The 23,875-nt window shown below is 50.4% G+C and overlaps 1 protein-coding gene across 4 annotated transcripts in view; it reads left to right on the top strand.

The window, feature by feature from the left end:
- Positions 1-23,875, top strand: part of Sfxn5 (sideroflexin 5) — a 130,201-nt gene that overhangs the window by 96,521 nt on the left and 9,805 nt on the right. For 2 of the 4 annotated variants that reach the window (XM_069988965.1, XM_069988963.1), the window contains one exon: positions 14,331-17,304. The exons of 1 other annotated variant lie outside the window; for it this stretch is intronic. In XM_069988965.1, the coding sequence (XP_069845066.1) occupies positions 14,331-14,349 (19 nt within the window). In that variant the 3' untranslated portion in view covers positions 14,350-17,304. Of the gene's footprint in view, positions 1-14,330; positions 17,305-22,738; positions 22,888-23,875 lie in introns of those variants that run through there. One more of the 4 variants, XM_069988964.1, reaches the window with a different exon arrangement.

Raw genomic sequence — 23,875 nt, 5'->3', positions numbered from 1 at the left:
CCTAGACTGGCAAAAGGAAGGAAGCAAAAAAGGAAGGAGGAAAAGAGAGAGAGAAAGGGAGGGAGAAAGAGAGAGGAAGGAAGAAAACGAAGGAAGGAAGGAAGGAAGGAAGGAAGGAAGGAAGGAAGGAAGGAAGGAAGGAAGGAAGGAAGGATGGAAGGAAGGAAGGAAGGAAAAAAAAATGAAGTTCAATGGGGTTAGGATGTATCCAGCTGGATACAGGAGAAAATAGCACACCAGAACCTGGAAGAAAAGGGAATGTGCCTGAGCCTGGAAGCTGGGCACATGGGCTAGGGACCAGTTGGTGTGAAGGTCCTGAGGTAAGGCAACATATGGCATGTCTCGAGAGCTGATTGAAGTCTTTATTGAGCATGGCGTGGAACCAGATGAGCTAGACCGGGTAAGGTGTACTAGGCTCAGGAGTGCAACTTGGAAGCTAAAGCAGAAAAAGGTAAATCTCATCCTAAAGACTATCCCAAGCAGAAGCACAGATTCCTGATTTTGAACAGGCCCTGTGGCTGCATCGTGAGGTTGGGTTGCAATTCTGGAGGAGAAGGGAACCATCAGGAGGTGGTGGCGGGTGTCCAAGCGAGCGATGATGGCGGCTTGGACCAGGCTGTTGGCAGTGGTCATGGAGAAGTGGGGCTTTTCAGGGAGAGTTGGGCGGCCGTTTCATGAGGATTTCATGAAGGACTGCATGTGGTGGGAGGAAAAGACAGCCAGCAGCATGTATGCTTTGCTTTCTGGTTTTGAAAGCAGAAGACAGATGTAGGTACTGCCTAACAAGATGGAGCCACATGGAGGTGGCAGGTTGAGGGAGGACAGCTCATGGGTACAAAGAGTCTCTGGAATTGCAAATGGAGATGTCCTGTGGGAAGCTGGTTCTGGGTTTGGAATCTGAAAAAGGGGCCTGGACTGTGGGGACAGGAGTAGAGAGTACCAGGCTTAAAAAAAAAAATCCTGGTAAGGGAAGCACTATGCAGAATGGTATTCGGGTGTTGGAGAATGTCCACTGTCCTTCAGGCAAGGAAGGCCTACTGTCTCTGGGGAACCCAGGTGAAAGGAAAAAGCTTTCCATGGAGAGGAAAAATGAGGAAGAAGCCCATATTGGTTCCAGCTGCAGGAATCTAGAGAGCTTTGTATCAATTCCTTTTTCCTTTTTGACATGTCCAGGTCTGGGGGGAGCTTGTATAAATGCAAAAGGGAAGTACCAGGTGGAAAACTGAGGACATGAGAGGGCAGGGAAAGCAAGAGAGGAAGGGCCCAGGGCATAGAAAGGACCAGCCTTGGCAAGGAAGAGCCTCCTGCCCACAGAGGCAGGCAGAAGAGGGGTTGGTAGCAGATATAGTTGGGGGAGGAGCGGTGCAAATGAATGTAAAGACGAAGGAGAAGGGAAGTCCAAGGAGGTAAAGAACCAGCATGGTGTTTGGGGTGTTCATGGGAATCTTGGGCTGTAGACAGAGAGGGGCATTTCTGAATGTGTGATTTCAGGACTGGTTCTGCCTCAGGAAGGCACCAAAAGAGATGATGGCATCAATCTCAATCAAAGTTGAGAAGGTGTCAATAAGAAGCTGGATGAGGATTAGAGGCCGAGGGCTGGAGAGCAAGAGATGGAGTCCCAGATCTGAAGGTTCTTGATGAGAGTCACTTCCCTCTACCAAACCCAGGAGTTCTGGGAGGAAACTTTGGGGGAGGAGGTGAGGCTCCTGTCTTAGAGTCGCTGTCCTGGCGCATGGTGGCTCTTGAGGGAGGTTCAGGGACATGGAGCTTCCCTGGTGTGTAACATGAGCCCAGCACGTTTAGGTTCTTAGTGATCAGCTTTGTCATGGGGACAAGGGACCTTTTCCCACCTCCAGGAAAGCTGAGAACTTCCAAAACCCAGTCTGCAGGTTGCCTAGAAATTCTGAAGACAAGACGGAGAGTACTCATGAAGATAGCCCTCTGTGGTGCCTGGCATCCAAATCTCCAAAGTTCTGAGCCTGGCATTCCTGGAAGTCACATAGCTCTGTCTGCCTGCATGGGGTGGGACCCAGGGCAAAGAAATCATCCCACATCACCAAACCAGGGACTGTCACAGCTGGAAAGACTACAGGGTCATCCAGTTCACCACTGCCCTGTCTCTATTGGGAAATGAAGGCCCCTAACAGGCATGGGACCAGTCCAAGATCAGAGAAACCAAGTTGCTGACATGATACAAACCCCTGGAGACCACACTCCCAGTGAAGAGAGGCGGTCCAAAGTCAACCTCACTAAGGCTTCACATTCAAGCTGAGGTTCCTGTTCCCTATGCCTATTCAAATAAGTGGTGCATTAATTCTTCTGAGTGTCTAACCAAAGTCCTCCTACGACAAGCCAAGCTTCTTCCTTCAAATTGGGAAGAATATGGTCATTGTGTAATAGGTCTTCATCCTGTGGGAAGGGAAGTTAGGAATATAATTTTTAGAGCTCCCCATTCAGTTGCATTGACCCCTGCAGGATGCAGGCTGACTTGGGTATTATGGGGTGTTTTGAGGCGTGTCTGTGACCCATGGCACCTAGGCTATCAGCCAATTGATTAAGAAAACCTCATTCCCGTATTCATCCTCCCAATTAATTCTAATGAGGTGCTTCTGCTGTACAGGGATCACATCTCACATCCCAGAAGCCAGTGGGATTTGCCACAATAAGTCTGGGCTTGCTTGGGCTGACCCAACTTTGCCAAAAGCCACCAAGGCTGTCAACAGAAGTAATCACTGAAACACTAATTAATTAATTAGGAGACTTGGAGATCAAGTTTAGGAACTGGTTCCTAGATTAGCTGGCCTGTAGTGATTGGTTTGATATTCAACTCACTAACCCCAGAAGTCAAGGGAAGAACTTTAATCCCCCTTTCAATTCCCGGAAGAGAGTTTTGTCTGCTCTTTTCAAATTAGTATTTCTGCCTACTAAAATAGCCCCAAGGGTCAAATTGCAAACAATAATACTGACCATCAACTAGCCAATAATAATTTGCTGATCATCTATTAGACCATTCAGTATGCTGGGAACTCAGCCTGCCTTGTATATTAAATCCTATTGCCATTCAACTCCACTGTATTATTGAATATCAAGTGATGTGACTTAGATGGTTAGAACTACGTATGCATGGCTCTGGAGAGATTTAGCTGGAAACATGCAACCTTCCAGAGCATGGGAGGAATTGAAACCAAGAGGAAATGACATCACTGTGGAAGAAATTCCATCAAGAAAGGACAGGAGCAGCCTGAAGCAGAGAGAAGATGCAGATGGAGTTGATGGAAGCAAGCTGATGAGGACATTTCAGAGGGGATGGACCTTCAGCAGAAGGAACCGATGAGATTTGGTAACTAGAGGACATAGATATACTGTCTAGGAAGTAAAATGGAGGTCAGCTTTCTTTCTTTGTTCAGAAAAGTGAGCTCAGGGATAGTGAGGGAATAGCAAAATTCACTCCCTGGGTGTTTGGTGGGAGGGGATCAGGAGCTTGAGAGAAGGTATTAATAGGAATAAAGTGACCATTGCCCAAGGTGGGAGGGCAGGGCTTTCGTGGTGAGAATAGAGCGGCGAGTCAGCTATGCTGAGAATCTAAGGGGTTCAGAATATGGCATCTTAGGCACAAATATTTCTTGTTTACAAATATGGAAACTAAGGCACTTTAAGGGTAAGCATCTTGTCTAAGATACACAGTGGTAATGATGGCGATGGCTCTGGACGAGGCAGGTATTTACAATTATTCCCAGCCTGCTACATCACTGTAATCAGAAGAGGCCCAAGTTGTATACTATAAACAGCTCACAGATAATTTATCAGTAGGAACACTTACCTTTTATGGGGAATTTGTGTACATTTTCAAAGAGACTTATGGAAGATAAGTCTTTGTTTTCTAACTCAGACTTGATCAATTTGTGGGAGGCAGGAGGGCTACTATGTGGAACTGGGAACCTTCTAGAACTTGGGTGTGAGAACTAAGGGACATGGTCTGATTTCCTGCTGGGCCTCAGTCCCATGGCCTGTGTAGAGCAGGGTTTCTCACTGTGACCTGGAGATTAAGGACAATTGCCAAGGCCCTCTTGGCCAGGCCTGTCCCTTAGGCATGCATGGGCCCATCAGCACCAAGAATCTGTTCCCAGTCCAAGTCCCCATACACATGGAGTTGCTTTCCCTTCTTGCAACTGGAATAGTCATACAGTGGGTCCTGGTTACAGGGAGGCTCCATCCTTGTAGCGTAAACATGAAGTCAATAAGTATCAGGTGAGGGTGAGGCTATGATGAGAGTTCAGCCGAGGACTGTGCTGGTGCTTGCCTCGAGGCCACTTTAGGTCAGGTAGGTTGTAGAACCTCCCTATATCCTGATGAGGCCCGGTTTATGGTGGTTTTTCTGGCCCTGCCCTCTCTAGAGATTGGGGTTATAAGTTCCCAGGCAAATATGATCACCTCTGTCCCTCTTCCATTTACACTGAGGCCTTGGATCCCTCTTGGGAGATGTCCACTCTCCAGGCTCATCAACTTGGCTGCCACCAGAGGCTGGACTGGGTGGTGATTGTCCCTCTAACTCGTACAGCCAGTGTTCCCTACCTGGGAGTGCTTCCAACCTCCGTTGATGAACCTCATGTCTCCAGGGAGCAAGAAGCAGTACCTTGGCCAAGGCCCATTCCTCTCACCCCTGCCTCTGTTTCTTCCTCTGTCTTTCTTTGTGCCTCTTTTCTCTCCTCCTTGATTCCTCTGGGGCTTTCCCTCCACCCCAGTCCCCTTCGTTTCCCCATGGCTGCTCCCCTGGGAGCTCAGGGGCTGGGGAATAGGGCTGCACATACAAGCCGGAGCCATTGTTCAACAATCTGTTTTTGTCCTCATCTTGTTGGCAGGCGGCAGGAGAGGAGCAAAAGGTTAATGAGGCACTGTGAACGGGCGGCGGCGGGCGGGCGAGCCAGCGTGGTGACAGGGAACTAATTAGGAGCAGTTTAACAGGAGGAAAAAGTGAAATCTCCTCTTCACCAACTGTCAATAATTAGCTGATTTGGTGAGGTTGAAATGTGTCCACAGAAGAAGGTGGGGCTTGTCTGGGGATGAGTGATGCCTAGGGAGTAGGGGGCAGCCAGGGGCTTGGCCTTGTCCCTAGGTGGTGGAGGAGATCAAGGGTCAGTCAGCCCATGGCCCCCAGACTTGGCCTCCACCCTTCTGGCTGGCATTCCACAGCCTCAGTCCTCAGTCCATGGATTGAGTCATGACCTCAAAGGCCTCAATCTCCCCAGTTATAAGATGGGGCATTGGAGCTAAGGTTCTTCCTGGCTCTACTCAGTGGGATTCTAGAAGTGAAAACACAAGACCACCCTGGTACTAAATCCTCTGGTGTCTGCCTCTCCTGTGGCATGGGTGTGCCATTGGAGCCACTACGAGCAGTGCCAAAGGGTGAATGTCTTTCCATCTGCTCACAGAGACCATAACAGGCTTGGGCCATGTGAACTGCTCGGCAGAGCTAGAATCCCTGAGTATGTTCTCCTCCCTGCCCTAGCCAGCTGTTGCTGGGGCCTCCAGGAGGCAAGGAGTCAGGTTCACAAGCCAGGAGAGTTTCCTGTTTGGCCTGTTTGCTCTGCTCTGTTGTCTTGCCCTTTGTTGGCCCCTGGCCTTTGACCTTTCTCAACACCTCAGCAAGGCCCCCCTCCCCTTCTCTGCCCTTCTAGTTTCTGCTGAGCACTTTAACTGGAAGAAAAGGCCCAAGAGCCCCTGGGCTTCCTGCTCTGAGCCCCCTCAGCCTTGCCATCCCCAGGCCGCTCCTGATCAGCCTAGCCCCTCCCCAGCTCAGCTTCCATGCCAGGAGGCAAGCTGGGAGGAAGACTAAGGCCCTGGATTTAGTACCAGCACCAACCATGTGCCATGCTTTGCCCTGGCTTTCAAGGTAGCTCCTAGTGGCTGTGCAGGCCCATGCTGTAGAACAGCCGCCCCTTCTCATTTTCCTATCCCTTATTTTTTCCTGCCGCACCCCCCCCCCCTTCAGTATTCAGAGTTAAGAAACAAAGAGAATACCCTCTCTGCTTAAGGAAAGAATTCAAGTACCCCCATGGGTATCAAAACCTCCACTCTCCACCTTTCCACCAGCCCTGAGAAACATGTTGGTTTTGATGAACCAGCTTGGCTAGGCAGCTGTGACCCACAGAGTCTTACCTAGTTATCTCTCTCTGAGAATGCATTTGAATCCCCAACGAAGAACAGGAAGAGCTGGAAATCAACTCTGGTTCAAGCTGTTCTACAAATGTCCCTCCCATGGGGAAGTCCTTCCTGATGTGCCAGGATTTGTCCCATATCTCTGGTCCTGTCTCTTGTCTTGCTCAGGACAACAGCCCTCCCTTCTTCTCTCCACAAGCACATACAGGGCATCCGTAAGTCTGAGAATTGCTGCTTTCCATCAATGCCTCGTATAGAATGGGGTTCATAAAGAACGGGGCTCATCTAGGTCTTGCTTCTCCTTCTCTCCCGGGGTTGATACAAGGCCAGAAACAAGATGGGGGATCAAGGGAGAGGTTGAATCTTTTCTGAGTCTGCAGTGGCTTTCACCACCCCCAGAGCAGGGGCCCCCTCCCCTCCACACTCAAATCCATCTCCTACTTTGCTTGGAGATGTTTGTTTGGGGTTTTTCTCATTTACTGGCTTAATCAGTCCCTACTGAACTCTGAAGCAGGCTATTTTTGCCGTCAGAAATCTGCTGCATTCCCCGCCCGCTGCTTTCTTGGAGTTTGCTCACAGGACCCCCCAGGAGAGACGAATAGGGATGGCAGAGCTGCAGCTTGGAGCCCAGGAACGCCAACGCCACCTGTCATGTTGCCTGTTCCCCACACCCCCATCCCAAACCCAAGCGTGCACACAGGCCCACACATGTGTACACGTGCCAATGTGCACACAATGGGCATGACACAATGGCAGGCCTTAGGAAGGCCATCTTTCAGCCTGCCCTTACCAGCTCTCCCTTCTAGGATCTTCTAGAATACCTCATTGAATTCAGGACAGGGAGGAGGCTTGGTGTACAAAGCTTCCCCTGCAGTGAACATTTAAGTGTTTTGAGCATACCTGGTCCACAGCAAGAACTCTATTCCCATTTGCTGAGTGAGCAGGCCATGGTGAGCAGGCTGCAGCCTCAGCATTGTGATGATCACAAGTCCTGCCTTCTCTATGGAGTACTGCATGGGTTTCTGGGCCTCAAAAGGGCTCTCCAAATCATTTCTAAGTATTATCTTCATCCTAGCCCTAACAGGTGGAAATTTTTCCCATTGTACACATGGGGAAACTGAGGCTGAAAGACTGATTCTAAGGTTGGACCACTAGAGGGCACCCAGGGGCAGTTTAAACTCTAAAATGGGGAGCGGTCTCTGAGCATGTGCTAGGTCCACAAAACACAAGGCAGATAGAAAAGTATAAGGCAGGAGTCCTGAGCTTGGGACTCTTCAGTTCAACTTGATTCTGCACTTATTGGGGCTCATGTGTACAGATACAAGGATGCTGAGTGGTTTTGAGTAGCTCCCAGCGGGGTTGGGAGGGGGTGTTGTATTCATCCCTTGCTTCCACTAGGGATTGGATGAAGATGAAAACACTGATGGGGTGTATGTGGGGGGAGCAGTTGATATAGTCTGGGAAAATCAGGTGAGGCTTCCAGAAGACAGCCTTAGAGAAATAGCATATAGCCTAGATTTAGGTCTCAATTATGCAGGAAATACAAAGCACCTATCAGATAAGGAACCTGGAGAAAGACTCAGAAGGTCTTGAGTGTACAGCCAAGGAATCTGATTTGTTGTTGTTGTTGTTTGTTTTTTGCTTTTTGAGACAGGGGTTCACTTTGTAGCCAGCTGCTGGCCTTGAAGTCACACTCTCGACTCTGCCTCTGGCATTTAAGCATATGATACCACTCCTAGCTGCAAGTCTGATCTTCATTGAGAAAGCAGTGGGAGACTACAACTCCTGACCCAAGAGTCCAAGGGTTCCGTGGTCCAGCCTCAGCCTTAGCTATTCTTAAGCCCCAGCCAAATATCCTAACTCTTCAAGGATGCTCAGGACAGAGTGTCCCCAAAGATGGGCCTGGATGGGGCACGATCTGAGAGGCCTGCTGAGACCTGATGAGAAAGGGATGATGTGGCTGCCCTTTAGACAAGCCAGGCCCATGCCACAGTCAGCCAGGTGCTCATATGGGCTTTGGGCCCCTGTGTAGTACTCTACCACCTGCCAAACTCCAGAGGCTCAGCCCCTTGCCAGGCTCAGGAAGTGGCCTCAAGCTATGTTACAGGGTCAGGCTGAATGCCCCACCCCACCCCCAGCCTTTCTCTTTGAAAATGAGGCAGAAAAGCCATAAGTAGAAAGGCAGGAGGATGAGGGCTTTGTAGTAGGTAAAAGCCCCTGAGAATGGGGCACGGCTGGGGGATCCAGTTTCCTGTTTATGTCTCTCTGTACCTTAGCTCCAGGTTCAAATATGTAAACTATCCACTGGCCCTGGCTGCAGGTGTGTATGCTCCCAGGCTGGAAGGCAGAGGTGGCCCCAAATGCATTCCTGACTCTGGCCCCCACTCCTAATGAGCCTGGTGACAGAGGTAAATAACTCAAGCTTAACCCTTCCCCAGCCACAAAAGAAGGTATGGTTCTGTTCTTAGGGTCCTGGAATTAGCTGGATCTTGAGGTGTTTGGAGGAGATACAGGACCTGGAACCTGTGCTCTGCATATAGAGGTATCTCCTGGGAGGGCTCACAGGGTCTGAGCTGGATTATGGGATGGAGAAGGGACTCAACAGGGAGGCTGGAAGAGCATTTGTAGGCCAACTATGCAGGGCTCTCTGGGGTCAGGGTGCAAGTTCTGCCTAAGTTGGGCAGTGTGCACTGCTTATTTCAGTTCTGGGTCTGGGGAAACCATCAGCCAGTACTGAGCAATACCTTCAACTTCTGTGGTTTCTGCAGCCCAGGCGGGGTCCTCATCCCAAACACCTCAGATCCACTGCCACTGGTTCCCAGGAGTTTAGGAGGAACCCACCCAGTGATGAGACACAGAGTTCTGCCTGCCCCCAGCTGTAGCCAGTGGTGGCACCGCTCCTTCTGAAGGCTGTTTCTTGCCCAGACTCCTCCCTCTTCATCCCCTTCTCTCCAGAGCAGACCTTTCACAGCTATGTTGTAGACACAATCAAGTCCCTACCTTCTCAACCCAGCGCCCAGGAGGCATTGATCTTCATGAGGCTGGTACTGCTGGTCCCTCCTTGGTGTGACCACTCCTCTTTGAGCCTTGGCACCTCCCTTCATCCCTCATAGTCACCATAGCATTTCCAGCATAGAAGTTGACTCTTGCTTCTTCTCCCTTAATCCCTCCCAGTAGCAGAGGACATCAGAGAAACACCTGCCCTTAGTTCTTGTGTCTTAGGACCTGAAGCTGGATAAGGCAGCTGGATGGAAGAGCCACAGTACCCAACCATACCCACCACACTCACCACTACATGTACAAAGGCCACTGTCAGGCAGGGCCCAGATATAATTCCCATGGAGGACCCTGCTCCCCCCCCCCGCCACACCCCTACAGAGATGATTTCCAAAAGAACACGATTATTGCTGAGAAGGGGGAAATAGCCGGTCTGATCACAAGCAGCACAGGAGTCCCTGTCCCAGCTATCCTTAGCTGAGCCCACTCAGAAGTCCCTTATACTACCTGAGGATGGCAGCCCATTGGCCATGGTCAGAGTATTAGAGGGATCCTCACAGATAATTGACCCAGGATGGTAGCAGGAGGCAATACCTAGTATCAGCACTATGTGCGGGACAGAGAAATCTGGACTCTAGGGGTCATCATAGCCCAGCTGCCAAGAGCAAAGTCCTCATCAGGACTACTCTCTGAAAAGTATTTGTCTGGCATCTGTGGCTGCTTGGTATCTGGATATCCCTGTTCCTGCTTCCGCTTCTCATGCTGGTCCCCTAAGGCCTCTGTCATGGGCTTGTTCCCTGCACCACCCCTCAAATGTGCCTGTTCCCCAGGCCCTGGCACCCGCCCCTCCATATGCTCTCCTGGGCAAGCTCCCCTGCTCTGGAGGCTGGCTATGCTCACACATCCGGCCTCCCTCCTGCCCAGAGCTGAGAACCATGGGCCCATCTGCCTCCCAGGCCTTTCCACCTGGAGAACCCAGAGGCACCCCAGACTCAGCGTGGCTGCCACTGAACCCACCCCTCAACCTGTCCCCCTCCTATATTCCTGCCTCTGAGAATGGCATTGCCAGCCACCCCAGCTCTGGAGCTAGAATTAGGAGTCATCCAACACACAGTCATTCTCAACACCTCCCTCTCTCACCCCCACATGGAATTGGTCATCAACTCCCATGGATGTCATGTTCAGAAAGGATCCTCAGCACACTCTACTATTCGCCTCCATGGGTAGCATCAGCAGGCAGGACCTAGCCCTTCTCAGATTCCTACAGCTGCTCCCCTGAGGCTCCCTACCCCCTCACGTACTCCCCAGTCCATCCTCCATACCACTTTCTAAAATTAGTCTGGGTATTGTCCTCTCCTGCCCAGTCCTTCCAATGCTCCTTCCTACCCTCAGATGAAAGGCTCATACCTACATGTAATCCACAAGGTTTTGCCTGTCCCAGATTCACCTCCATTTTCTGCCACATTTTTGATACATCCCAACATTACCCCATCATCAGACAACCCATATTAGCTAGCTAATGCTTCTTCCTTCACCAGCAAGTTTTGCCTATCCTTTCTCATTCCAATCCTCCATATTGTTTCTGGCCCACCTCCCTTGTTCCTTCATCAGTAAGTTGCAACCCCAGCCCCTCCCCAGTTTCCATGGCACTTTGCTTGTCTCTCTGGAATCCATCTGCTTCCATTGTCTGACTCCTCCCCTAGATGTGGAGCTTCTCAAGGGCAGTGAACTGATCTTGTACCTCTAAGTATGCCCAGCCCAGGTACATGGGGTTGGCAGCCATGAGCTGCTCCAGACTTGATGGTAGACTAAAATTAAAATGAAGGGGAGTCTGGAATAGCTCTGTCCCCTACCCCCTGCTCAAGAGCACCTCACCATACTGACTGCCTCTCTTCTTCTACCTGCTGCCCTCAGTTCAGTGGGGGCCCAGGGAGCCTGGCATGCCAGGAAGGGGAACTCTAGGTCTCCCTCAATGCCCCCCCCTCGCCACGCCTCTCCAGTGCCTGCACTTTCTGGGGAGTGGGCACTGTGGGCCTCGGCCCTGGGCCATGGTCCTCCGCCACGCGGTGAGCAGCCTCTCTGATTTTAATGTGGGCCTCAGTGCTTCAGTGAAAGCCGGCATGGGAAGTTGCTAATAATGGCACTAAAATAAAATATGCTACATCTGTTATGGGTAGCAGAACAAAATTAGCTGCTCACACCTCTGACATCCAAGATGTCTTAACTTAAAATACTCCTTGGCTTACTTTACATCATTTACTGATTATATTTAAAAGAAATACAATTTTGCAATTACTGTTCTTTCCAGTGTGATATCTATGCATCATTTTCCTTTTATGTTTATATATTTCTCCTTCATTAGTGCAGTCTGAAGGGTGATTAGGATTCTTCAAACATTTTACAGAGGTTAAACGTTGATTAAGATTTAATTATTACTGTAAATAGCTTGGAATGACATATGGTGCAAAAGCCTGACATATGTGCATTTGAATAAATGAAGTGCTATTTCCCAGGATGCCTCGGTAGCTGTTTAACAGCTTTCCCGAAGGGTTATGTTACACCTCATGGTAAGATTGCTGGGATGTTATATTTTGTTGGTTTTTGCAGCTGAAAGCTAAGAACAGTTTTCCAGTTTTTTAAAAACATTGAATATTTTAAATACCTAAATTGTTTTGCACAAATTTTTGCTAATTTGTCTAACTAGGTTAAACATTTTCAAAAGCATTTAGATTTTTAAGCGTGGGCGCTGTGCATTGTGTCAGTGGCAGCATGGGGACGAGGGGAGCTGGCGGGCTGGAGGGGACTCAGGGTAGAGAGGACTTGGGGTAGAAGGGCACCAGGGGTGGGGAGGAGACAGTGATTTCAGGAGAGGGGTGGGGATAGGGGCTGGGGCCTAGGCCTAGCTCTTGTCTTCTGGGCCATCTCAAATCGATAGTGCCTGAGTGTTGGAATATTAGAGAATACGTGGGGAAGGATCCTCCAGAATCCAGAGTCCCTACTAGTCCTCATCCCCCTTGTCTGGACCCTGACCTGCACAGTTTGGGCTTGACTGAGTTCCCTGATGTCCAGCTTAGTCTGTACCACCTTTTGCCTACTTCCTAGGGATGCTATGTCTTGATATACAGCAAGTCTCTGGACCAAGTCCAACTGAGCTAAATTACAAAGGCCTGATGCTCTCATGACTCTGCCCAGGGTTCCTGTCTGGTTGGTACCTCCTCACTGAGAGACCACTTCCCTTCCTAGCCCCCTTTGGTCTGGGAGCTTGTGTATCCCCTCTAGCTCAATCCCTGGAGCTGAAGATCAACATCTAGGCTGCTTTGGTGTCCATAAGGACATTATCCTCATAGTCACTGGTATCTTCTGTGTTCTCACATTAAGTCAGCACTTACAAACACTAGCACTGTGCTAGGTCTAAAGGACTCAAGAGTGAATGAGATCCCTACATCTACTGCCTCAGGGATGTGGAGAAGCGGAGGATGAATGAATGGTCAGCCCCAAGACATCATGGTATTACTTGAATATAAAAAGTATAGTGGTAAATCAGGGCCAGAGAGAGATGACCAGCCTGGAGGGTAGATGAGGGAAGATGTCTATGGTGAAGCTGTGCAAGCCAAAGAGGGGGGAATGGAATGAGGGCAAGAGTGGGGGTGGGAAGATGCCTCTGGCAGAGGGGACAGCTCAAAAACTTAGGGTGAAAGGGTTAGTGGGCCCGAGGAGCCCAAATACAGTACATGTGTCCTTTGTCTCTGGTATAAGTGAAAGAGTGGCAAAGTGTGGGCAGCAGGTGGGTGGTACCAGAGTTTGGATTTGGTTTCTGAGATCAGTGAGGACCCAGAAACATTTTAGAAGCTTAGAGTGTATGTATTTGAAAGATACCTTTAGAAAATGTAGCCATCAGGCAGTGGGTTGTGGGCCTAAGTCTCAGAGAAGAACTCTGGCTGGAGGCACTTCAGACATTGAAGTCACCCAGGAGCCCCAGCCAGACCAAACCCCAAGGACCCCAAGACTGTGAAATGAGGGATGGCAATGACCTAGGAAAGAAAGTGGTTTTTTTTTTGTTTTGTTTTAGGGTGTTTTTTTTTTTTTGGTGGAGTGGTAGGAAAAGAGGCCAAATTTGCTATGAGTTGAAAGTCAGTGGGAGGTGAGGAGGTGGACAAAACCAGGGTAAACAATTAAAAGAAATGACGCTTCCAGGGAGGAGAGAGTCCAAGCAGTAGTAGAGCCTGTCATGGAGGGGAGGGAGGGAAATTTCCTCAGACTGAGGTTCTTATCTTATGTGGAAGCCAGGGAGGAGGAAATGGAGCCAGGTAGGGTTCTAGCTCCCAAGAAACAAGACAGCGGCTGAGGGGCGCAGGTAGGAGGCATGGAGCCAGGGGTGGACCCAGATGGGCTGTGAGTTTGATGGTGGAAGTAGGGAGGTTCTCCCATGATGCCATCTGAGTTTTCCCTAGAAGTAAAAAGGCTAGTCAGCTCAGGTGGAGAGAGCTAAGTGTAGAGTGGAGCAGATAAGATTAAAGTGGCCTCTAAGGAGAGTGGAAGAAGTTAACCAGGCAGCAGGAGTGGGGAGTGAGGCTGCTATTGCCAACTGTTATGAGGTTCCAGCCAAGGTCAGGGGCATTCTAATAGCTGTCCAGATTCAAGTGGAGGCCTTCAAAGCAGTACTTCCCCCAGTCAGGATTGGAAGGACCCTCTGGGCTAGGGAGTAATAGGAGTAAACTATGGTCCTTGGAGTCCATGTTGCAGAGAATGATATGGAGACAGAGGTGGGGAACCTGGTGCCTGGGGTCAGAGCAGCAGACTATGAGGGCCAACAGGACAAAAGGGTGGGGTTTGGATTTAAGGAGTCTGGGTGGAGCAGCCCAGAGGGGTGAGTAGGTCCAGAGGTATCCTGAATAGATAGGGAAATGTGGGGACAAAAGTCAGAGGCCAGAGTAGGATATTCACCCCCATAGGTACACTAAGAAGGAAGAGGCTAGACTTGAGCTGGTAGGGATATGTGAGCCTCGGGTGGCCAGCAGTAAAGAAGGAACATATTGCCACTAAGTACATGTGGACCCTGGCTAAGGTACAGGGCATGCAGAGGGCAGAACTATGGACACTCGGTAGTCCTAGCTGTTATTCCAGCCTTTCCTTTTACCCCTTACCACCCTTTCTTTGTTTCTATTCTTTCTCCTCAGATCGAAACCTCCCAATTAGAGCCTGAGATTGCCCAGGCCACCAGCAGTCGAACAGTGGTGTACAACAAGGGACTGTGAGTGGTATCCGGCCAGCCTGGGGCCACAGCATCATCCAGGCCAGAGAGTTGGGGGCAGGGAAGAAATTTCATGGGCTGGACTTACAGGGAGGGGCAGGCTGAGCCCACCAGCCCTGGGCCATCCAGGGAGCAATAGTGAGACTAATTATTCACATTTTAACATAGGGGAGAAGAATTCTGACATATTTCCTATACAAAAGAATCAAGTGCATTTCTGGGCCTTATGTGGAGTTGTCAAAACTCCACTCAGCACAATTCTATGTGAAGCTGAAAAACTATAGAATGCCCATAGGGTAGCATTAGGATCCTTTTATACTTTGCTTTCTTGTGTTTTTTTTTTTTTAATTTGTATTTTTTTTTAAAAATCAGAATCAAGTCTGAGCCTTGGTTGCAGCTGACCAGAAGTGGCAGGTAGACAGGTAGTAGAAAGCAGAGCAGGCCTGGGAACTGGGTTGGGTTGATGGCCAGGATAATCAATTTAGGCAATGAGAGAGGCCAGGCCAGATGACTCCTTGGGCTGTAGTGAAGAAGAGAGAGGAAGTGATCGACACATGGCTGGATGAATGGCCATGACTGTTGTCCTCAGGAATTGGCCCAGGAAGTAGAGAAACACTAGGAAGCCCCTGGAAGATTCCATGAGTAGGCTCTGAATGTGGCCAGCTTCACCTATACTACAGCTACAAAATCAGTCTTTCTGAGTGAAGCCCAGTAACCCTAAGGTTGAGGCTACCCCTTGTGGAGCTCACTGATTCCAGGTCCCTAATAGTACCCCAGGCAGGGAGCTGCAAGATGATATTTGGCAAGAACTTATGGGTATGCACTGGCCACTGCAGGAAGTGAAGGCTAGGCATTGGGGCTGGGCTGGAGCTGGATCAACTGCTGCCCAGGGAGACTTCAGCCACCAAAGCTGCCTATGTAGAAAAGGCTCATGCCTTTGAGTGCCACAGCCAGATCCCTAACACCTACCTGAGAGGCATCATCCACCCAGGAACAACAGACCACAGACTCTGACTAAGCACTCCAGTCCCATCTCTGAGCCTCTGGAAGCAGAAGACTGGATCAAGGAGTTGATCTAGAAGACTGGATCAAGAGTTGCAGCACTTTTCAGCTCACCTTTGCCTGCTCAGCTCAGATGCCACTCGTTCCAGGCATATCCTCAAAGTAGATGCTGGACTGGAAGAAGAAGGCTGGTGCCAGCCGTTGGTCTCAGAAACTGCAACTTGTCCTTCTGTATGTGACCCTATCATCTGGGAGCACCTGATCTTTGCCAGTCACTTCTTAGTCTTGGAGAAGGAGGATGTGTGGAGGCCTGGGCCTGAGTGTGGCGCCACACCCGCATGCTGCCTTTTGCCTCTGAAAGCTCAGGGGTCCCTTTCTACTGACTCTGTCTCCATCTCTATCTCCTTTGCTTGCCAGTGAGGAAGAGAGAGTTCCCCGGGGAGAGGCCAGGCCTGGTGGGAGTGAGCAGAGTGACTCCTCATCTGAAAAGTCCACCAAAAGGAGAAGCAGTGGCTTTGAGGTGCCCCTTACCTGACCCTACAAGGACGGAAGCCCTTAGCATGCAGCCCTAGGCCTCCTTCCCCATGTGCCTCCACCTTCGGAGGGATCAGGGCTGGAAGTGAATTTGGGAATTCAGGACAAGAGCATGGACACAGGCGACCTGTCAGCGTCTTAGGGCAGATGTATCTGAGGTGTGGTGGGTCTGACACCTTATGCCCACTCAGAAGCCATGATACTTTTGTCTCTCAGCCATTCCTTGGTGCCCAGCAGTGCCTCTGCAGGACATTCTCCTGAGGTGCAGTTTTCCTGCTGCTCTTCAGCAAGGGGAGAAGATGTAGACCAGCTAGAAGATAGGACAACAGCAGAAAGACTGTAGGGTTGGAGGAACAGGTATTTCTGAGCCAATCCCACCATAATGTGAATGTGCCAATGACTGCTGGGCTGGAGGCCTGCAGGGCCTGGAGGTGGGGCATGTCTGGGTCCTCTTTTCAAAAGCTTACCTTGTCCCTACTTGTCATAGGGCCTTGTTCTTTGTGCACTTTATCTTGGGACCAAAACTGTTCCCCCAGCTCCACCCCTACTATTAGCATAGCAGAGACAGGGCCCTTCTAGGTCCCCTTAAACATACTTGCACTGGCTGCCCTGGCCCAGCCTTACCCCTGTGGCCTGAGCATCTCATCACCCATCTGCTCTGTCTCTGGATGATTTCTATCATGCTTTCAAATTCAGTCCCTGGCTTCTGTGAGGGAACAGTAGTAAAGAATCCTGATAGCTCAGGGTGATGGTAAAAGAGGACCAGTGGACCATGCTGCTAAGCCCTGAACTGGCTTCAGAAAACCCCATAACGGGGAATTTCCTGCCAAGCCCCTTCCCAACTCTTCTGAGGCCATAGTAGGAGAGGATTGATTTGTGCTTAGAGAGGAGGCCAAGGCTGGACCTAGAGTCAGGGTGAGGCTGGCCAGGTTGCCAGAATACAGGACACATCTGCAATTGATTGTCCAGCCCTGATATCCTCGTCCAACTCTCTTCTGGTCACTTTAAACATTCCCCCAGGCTCTGGGATGCTCTTCTGTCATTTCTAGAAAGCAATTTGAAAGTGCAAAAGCCAAAAGCCCAAGATATCAAGATTGCCAATAATTCCCTTTTCATTTCCTAATTGTGAGCTCACTTGTTTTCTGTTCAGAGCCTCTGGCCTGGGAGAAGGGTGGGGTCCTTAGGAGGAGAGAGCCAATGGAAGATCCCAGATGATCTTTCAGCCTTGGGTGGGTATGAGTGAGGCTTCAACACATGTGTCTCAGCATACCCCGGACTTTACAGTGTCTTTTTAACCTCAGAAAATTTCTCTGTGATTTATGTAATACTAATGAACTGTGGGCAATAAACATGGATTTAAAGCATCAGGGCATGGCTTTGTGAATTTTGGTGGGGTGGCTAGAGTATGGAAAGAGCAAGCAGAGGGTTGCAGAGAATTCTGTGGGAAGGCTCCTAAGGAAGGTGTGGTTCCAGAATAGCTCAGGACAGAGTGGAGGCCCATAAATGAGGGAAGAGGAAAGGCCAAAGACCATGTGAGGGCAGAAAGCTGGGCAAAGAGGGTGAGTTGAAACTGTAGAAGGAACCCTTTGCAGAGTGGGGAACTCAGTATCTGCTAAAGACTACACAAGATTTCAGTGGATCCTGGCTGTTTACATTCCTAGAGCTGAAGGAGTTAGCGTGGCCTTCCAAGACTGTCTGTGCCTCTGAAAAGTTACCAAGAGAGAAGGACTGAGTCAAGGGCAAAGAACTTGCTGATGTCTGCCATGTATGGCTTCTGCTCTGGAACTCTGTTCTTCCTAACACCTCCATAGACCAACCAGTACCTGGCTAATATGTGACTATCTTCTAATAACCCTGGCTCTTCTCTTCCAGGAAGATCCCCAGAGGTGATCAGGGAAAGAGACATGGCCTCTTTTCTAGGACTCCCCCCCTCCCCACACTCACACCAAGTATCTTCCAGTCCTACAGGAAGAAGCTGATGGGGGGGGGGGGCGGTGCAGACAAAAACATCATAGTTGGGGTCAGGCAAACCCTGGTTCAGCCCCAGTCTTGCCAATGTAGACACTTCTGTAAATGAGCCTTACTTACAAAATGCTGAGAACAGGGTCACTTGCTGGCCTGTTGGAAGGATGGAGAGACCAGGTAAAGAATTTACCCAGGTTACTTCTGGGAGGTACAGCCTATCCTGGGGCTCAGCTTCCCTTGGAGGGAGGGAAGGAAGGAAGGAAGATGGGAGGGAGGGAGGGGCTGGTGTCTGTTCTCTAAGAAATTCCTTGAGGTCAGGGGGCTTTTGGTCTCTAGGGAATTTCTTTACTAAAAGCCGCACAGGCCACAGCCCCTATCCGGTTGGAAATCCTTGACTCTCTAGACAGACACAAATTCCTCCTGGGAGCTGTTTGTTGTTTTTAGCTGGTTTGGGGGCTCAGCTCCTTCCAGCCCAGAGATCATTAACACTCCAGGAATGTAGCATCTCTTGCCTACCATCCCCACTGGCCTGACCTGGAAGAGAGGCCTCCCTCCTCCTCATGCAAAGGCTAGGAGAGTGACCCTTTCCTGAGGCCCTTTGGTCCCAGCCTCATTTTCACAATGGAGTCTCCCTCAGTCACCCAGGGCTGCCGGGGCTCTACCCATCTCACTCACCCCTGGGCCACTGGTAGACCCCAATAAAGTAGTATTTCATCCACTTCCCACAAGCCCTAACCCCACCTACCTGCCTTTGCCAGCAGCACCAGATGACTCTCAGGACAGTGACTTAGGAGTGGTCCTTCTCTATCCCTACATGGAAGCAATTGCTGGCAGGTTCATCTAAGGCCAGGCCTGCCTCCTTCCTAACAAGAACACCTCCTCAGTAAGAGCAAGAATTTGGTCCCACTGCACCTCCCTGCGGTCTATGGAGGGGTAGAAAGAGAGATGGAACAGAAAGGAGACAGTTAAAAGGAAGGAGCAGACCCCAAAAAATCTAGTGGTAGGGGGGCATTGCCATCAGTCCTGGGCCACTTGATGTTCACTCTCCTCTTTCTTTGCAAGCCTGGCAGAGGAAGGGACAATATGGAGGGCTCTGACTACTCCAGGGGTGAGCAACAAGCTCCAAGACCTAGGAGGAGCAAGGGGCCAGTTGCTGCAGGCCAAGGACAGTCGGAGCCATCAAGGCCTTAAGGAGGGAGGGGCTTCATTGATAGCAACTTGGGAGAGTAGACACAGGTGAGGTAGGGACCAGTCATAGTGGGGAAGATGGGCCCTGGACCATCATGATGGGGAGAGGATGGAATAAAGCAAAAGCACTCGTTGTGGCAGAGAAGAGCCAGATGACCCAGCATCCTGCTTGAAGGAAGTGTCCTGTTCTAGAACCTGGGAAGAAGAGAGAACAAATCTGCATGGGAACAATGACTATTTTGCAAGTTCTTAGAAGGTTCTCATAAGCTAACCAAGTGGAGATTTTAGGAGAAAGCAGGGCTGGCTGTACAAATTTGCATGTAGTCCTTGGATAGAGTGGCCCTAAGGGCTACAAAGACAAGAAGAGGAGAAGTCCTGTAGAACCTCACTGCTGCCACCCGTGCAGAGACAGGAAGCTGCCAAGAAGCTCAGCCAGGGAAAGCTTAATCTTGTCCTCAGACTTCATCTATTGAGGTTCCAAGCCCCAGTACTCCAAATGTGACCATAGTGGGAGAAAAGGTAATTAGGTTAAAACAAGGGCTTTAGGGTGGGTCCTAATCTAATATGTCTAGACATTAGAAGAAATCAGGACACAGACAGCTGAAGTGAGAAGGCAAGTGGAATGTGAAGTCTACAAGTCTGGTCCAGTGCCCTCCAAAGAAATCCATCCTGCCGTTTTCGCGGGTTGGGGCTAGTCTCCGGACCGGATTGGCGTCTAGTGCTAGGGATGACATGAGGTAAACCGTGTCACTTTTTTTTAGGCGACTAAAAGTAATAAAAGTTAATTATTAAGTATAAAAAAAAAAAAAAAAAAAAGCCGGGCGCTGGTGGCTCACGCCTGTAATCCTAGCTACTCAGGAGGCTGAGATCTGAGGATCGCGGTTCAAAGCCAGCCCGGGCAGGAGAGACCGTGAGACTCCTATCTCCAATAAACCACCAGAAAACCGGAAGTGGCGCTGTAGCTCAAGTGGTAGAGCGCTCGCTTTGAGCTGAAGAGCTGAGGGACAGCGCCCAAGCCCAGAGTTCAAGCCCCACGACCGACAAAAAAAAAAAAAAAAAGAAATCCATCCTGCCTTAGCTAGGCTGCAGTTCAGATGTGCAAGACCCTAGATTTGATCTCCAGCACCTCAACAATCAGAATAAAAATCCCTGCCAAGGGCTGGGAAAGTGGCTCAGTGGTAGAGCACTTGCCTTGCATGCATGAGGCCCTGGGTTCGATTCCTCAGCACCACATAAGCAAAAAGAAAAAAGCCGGAAATGGTGCTGTGGCTCAGTGGTAGAGCGCTAGCCTTGAGCTGAAGAGCTGAGGGACAGCGCCCAGGCCCAGAGTTCAGGCCCCACGACCGGACCAAAAAAAAAAAAAAAAACCCTGCCAATACCTGCTGTCTTACCCAGGCTGTGATGTTGTCATGGCTGTCCTAGTTCGTGAGTATGCAGGGCAAGAGGATGATGAGGAGATCCTACCATCTCAGAGAGACAAGAGATGAGAGTGCCATAATAGGACTTATCCCTGGTCTGAACTGGCATTGGGAGTCCAAGGAAGCTAAAGAGCAAGGCGGGGCCCTCGAGAGGACCTGGTAAGTGCAGTTGGGTACAAGCCAACTCACCATGGACTGGGAGTCAGTAGGCCTCCCTCACACTGCCAACAGAGAGAATTTTTTTTTGTTTTTTGGTTGGTTGTGGGGTTAACTCTGGGCTTAGGCGCTGTCCCCCAGCTCTTCAGCTCAAGGTTAGCGTTCTACCACTTGAGCCACAGTGCCACTTCCAGTTTTCTGGTGGTTTATTGGAGATAAGAGTCTCATGGACTTTCCTGCCCAGGCTGGCTTTGAACTGCGATCCTCCGATCTCAGCTTCCTGAATAGCAGAGAAAAAAATTTAAAGGTAAGCTATGAGTTGTGAGATATGGCAGTGGCAACAGCATGACACTAACTCAGAGAAGGCTTAGGCCTTTTTTCCTAGGTTCTCCAGAAGGAATATAAAGGTTATAGGTGGTAACAAGAGGCAGGTGGAGAAGATGGGCTGAAGTGTGGGGTGAAGATGAGGAGTCAAGGGTGGGACCCCTTCATCTACCCTGTACTCTTCTCCCCCTGCTCTCTGCTGATCGGTGGTTAGTCAGGCTTGTCAGACTTGATGTCCAACTTCTGCCATCAGGAGCCCCAAGCAGGAGACTGGAGGATTGGAGGAGCGGAACATGGGGAGAGGGGTAAGAATAGGACTTACCACCCCCACCCCCCCACCCCACTTCCTCTTGCTCTCTGTGGACTTCTGTGTAATACAGGCTACAGCTCCTATCTGGAGCACTACTGCTTGCTGTCGTCTTTGAATCTGGCCACTGCTCCCACCCTTTCAGTCCTAAAGGCCTCATTGTTGCTAGCCCTGGGACATTGCAACATCCCTTGTGGCTTTCCTGAATTTATTCACTGTTCCTTTACTAATGTCCCCCACCCCCCCTCCCCATTTGATGGCCTTGTTTGAAACTACCTTTTCTGACTCATGCCAAGGTGTTCTGTCCAAGGCTATCTTCTTTATCTCTGAAGACAGAAAGCATGTCCTCTTCTTAGAACAAGGGGAAAGACATTTGAGGAGAAAGGTGACGATGTGAGACTTCTCCTGTAGAGGGTGGGAGTGAACTTTTCAAATGAGGGTGAGGCTTCACTGAGACTGAAACCCATATGCAGAGGGTTGTCACCTCACACACTTGCCTGGTGTCCCCAAGGACAGACCAAGAAATGGGTCCAAGCAGGCTACAAACTTTTCCAGACAGGTGCCAACAAAGGCTACTGGGACAAGGGCATGTTGGGAGAGAGAACAGAGGAGAGACCACAGCCAGGAGGGAACTAATGCCTACTGATCTGGAGGGAAAGTGGGAAGCCAGTGTGAACAATCTGGTAGGAAAGGGCATCTTTTAGAGAAGGTGGTGAGGACAGTGGGGAAGGAGAGGTCAGGGAGCACAGTAGGTTATCCTTGCAGATCCCCAAGGTCTTGAGGGGTGGTAGGAAGACTATAAATTGCTAGCCACAGCCTTGGACAAATGAGTGCCGTGACCAGGACGAGCAGCCACACACTGTGCACGTGTACAGCACACACAGGCACAGCCGCACGCCCACACCCACCCACACAGTCACACTCTCACGCACGCCCACAGCCCTCACAGACACTCCAAACACCCTCACATGCACTCACCCTCACACGAACCCCAGACAGCAGATGGGGAGCTCGGGTAATTGGTTAAACCTGTTCTCGATGTCTGGCTCCGCCTTGGCAGTGCCGTCTGACAGGAAAGCTGGCTGGGCCTGCACTGCTCAGCCTGCTGGCCCCCTCCCCTCCCCCACCCCCCACGGCTGCCCTGGAACAGGGGTCTGGGAGAGGCCTGCGGGCCACCCGGCTCCTTCTGGACAGACCTTGGCTCACTCAGCTGAGGACTGTTCAAGATCTCATGGGGAAGCAATCACAGCACCTTTGAGGAAGGGATGGCCATAGAGCACACACCATGCTTCTGCGAAGGCCATGGGGACCAATCCCAGAAAGTTCCATAGACAAGAGGATGCGTAGAGATTGTTTCCCCTGAGGTACGTGTGTGGATTTGACCACAAGACTTAAGCATAACCTGTGCTTGCCCCATTCAACAACTTGGTATTCTTGCAGGTGCTCAGAAGAATTGACCTGTCCTTCTGCAGGCCCCTGGGAGGCCAGCCTACATGAGGGGAGATGGCCTAGCAGGTTCACTCAGGGGAGGCCTGATCCAGCAGCTCCCACGTGCACACTGAGGGGGTCAGAAGGCCAATTTCCCCTCAGCCTGACCATCTGCAGGCTCTGTTCTTCAGGCCGGAGGAGCCGTCCGGGGGAGGGAAGGGAGCAGGCCTATCTTCTCCCTTCTAGGCTGCATCTGCGTCTTTTCGAGAGAGACTTTGGTTTGTTCCCTGGAGAGGACCCAAAAACTCCCAAATTAGCAAACCTGGCAAGCCCACAGCTCAGAAAATAGTTCATCCTGATTCCATGTTTTTCAGGCTCACAGAAGCCTTTATTAATGAAGTCACAACACCAATATTTACCGTCTGCGGGAGAGGCACAACATGGGGGATGGATGGGACTCCCCGCCCGCCCCACAGGCCTGGCTGGGAAGATTGGCAGGTTTCCTTAGTCCTTTCCAGCCCTTTATCTTCAAGACTGGGTGCTCTGCTGCGATCTACTCAAACCCCTCCCCCACGGGGTGAGGCAGGATCTGGAGAAGAAGGGCTCTCCCCTTGCCCTGCCACCCACTGGGGCCAAATGGAGGCTTTTTCTGGCTCTCACGCTACCTGTGTGCGCATGCACTCCTGAGGTTATTCTACCTGCTTAGCAGACGCAGCCACCATAGGTTTAACCTCGACCCGTTCTTTGTTGGTGGTGGTAGTGGTTGTGGGGCCTGAGTGCTGTCCTTGAGCTTTTATGCTCAAGGCTAGCAATCTACTACTTTGGGCCACAGCTTCACTTCTGGTTTTCCATTGGAAGTAAGAGTCTCATAGACTTTCCTGCCCGAGCTGGCTTTGAACCACAATCCTCAAATCTCAGCCTCCTGAGTAGCCAGGTTTACAGGCGTGAGCCACCAGCATCCTGCTCTGGACCTGTCCTTTTTAAGATTCCAGGGACATATTCCTGGTTGTTGGAAGAAGGAAAAAAGGTCTAGGGACAGGACAGAGTCCTTTGGTTTCTAGCACTGACTGGGCAAAAGTAAGATGGGCAGAGGGAGTTAATGATAGACCCAGTGGGACCTAGTTCTGTTTTCTCAGCAAAATAACCTTC

This window comes from Dipodomys merriami, unplaced genomic scaffold, assembly GCF_024711535.1.
Source record: "Dipodomys merriami isolate MVZ:Mamm:240054 unplaced genomic scaffold, mDipMer1.0.p SCAF_37, whole genome shotgun sequence".
Taxonomy (NCBI): Eukaryota; Metazoa; Chordata; class Mammalia; order Rodentia; family Heteromyidae; genus Dipodomys; species Dipodomys merriami.
Note: the sequence above shows the minus strand (reverse complement) of the source record. Positions and strands in the feature narration are given on the sequence as shown.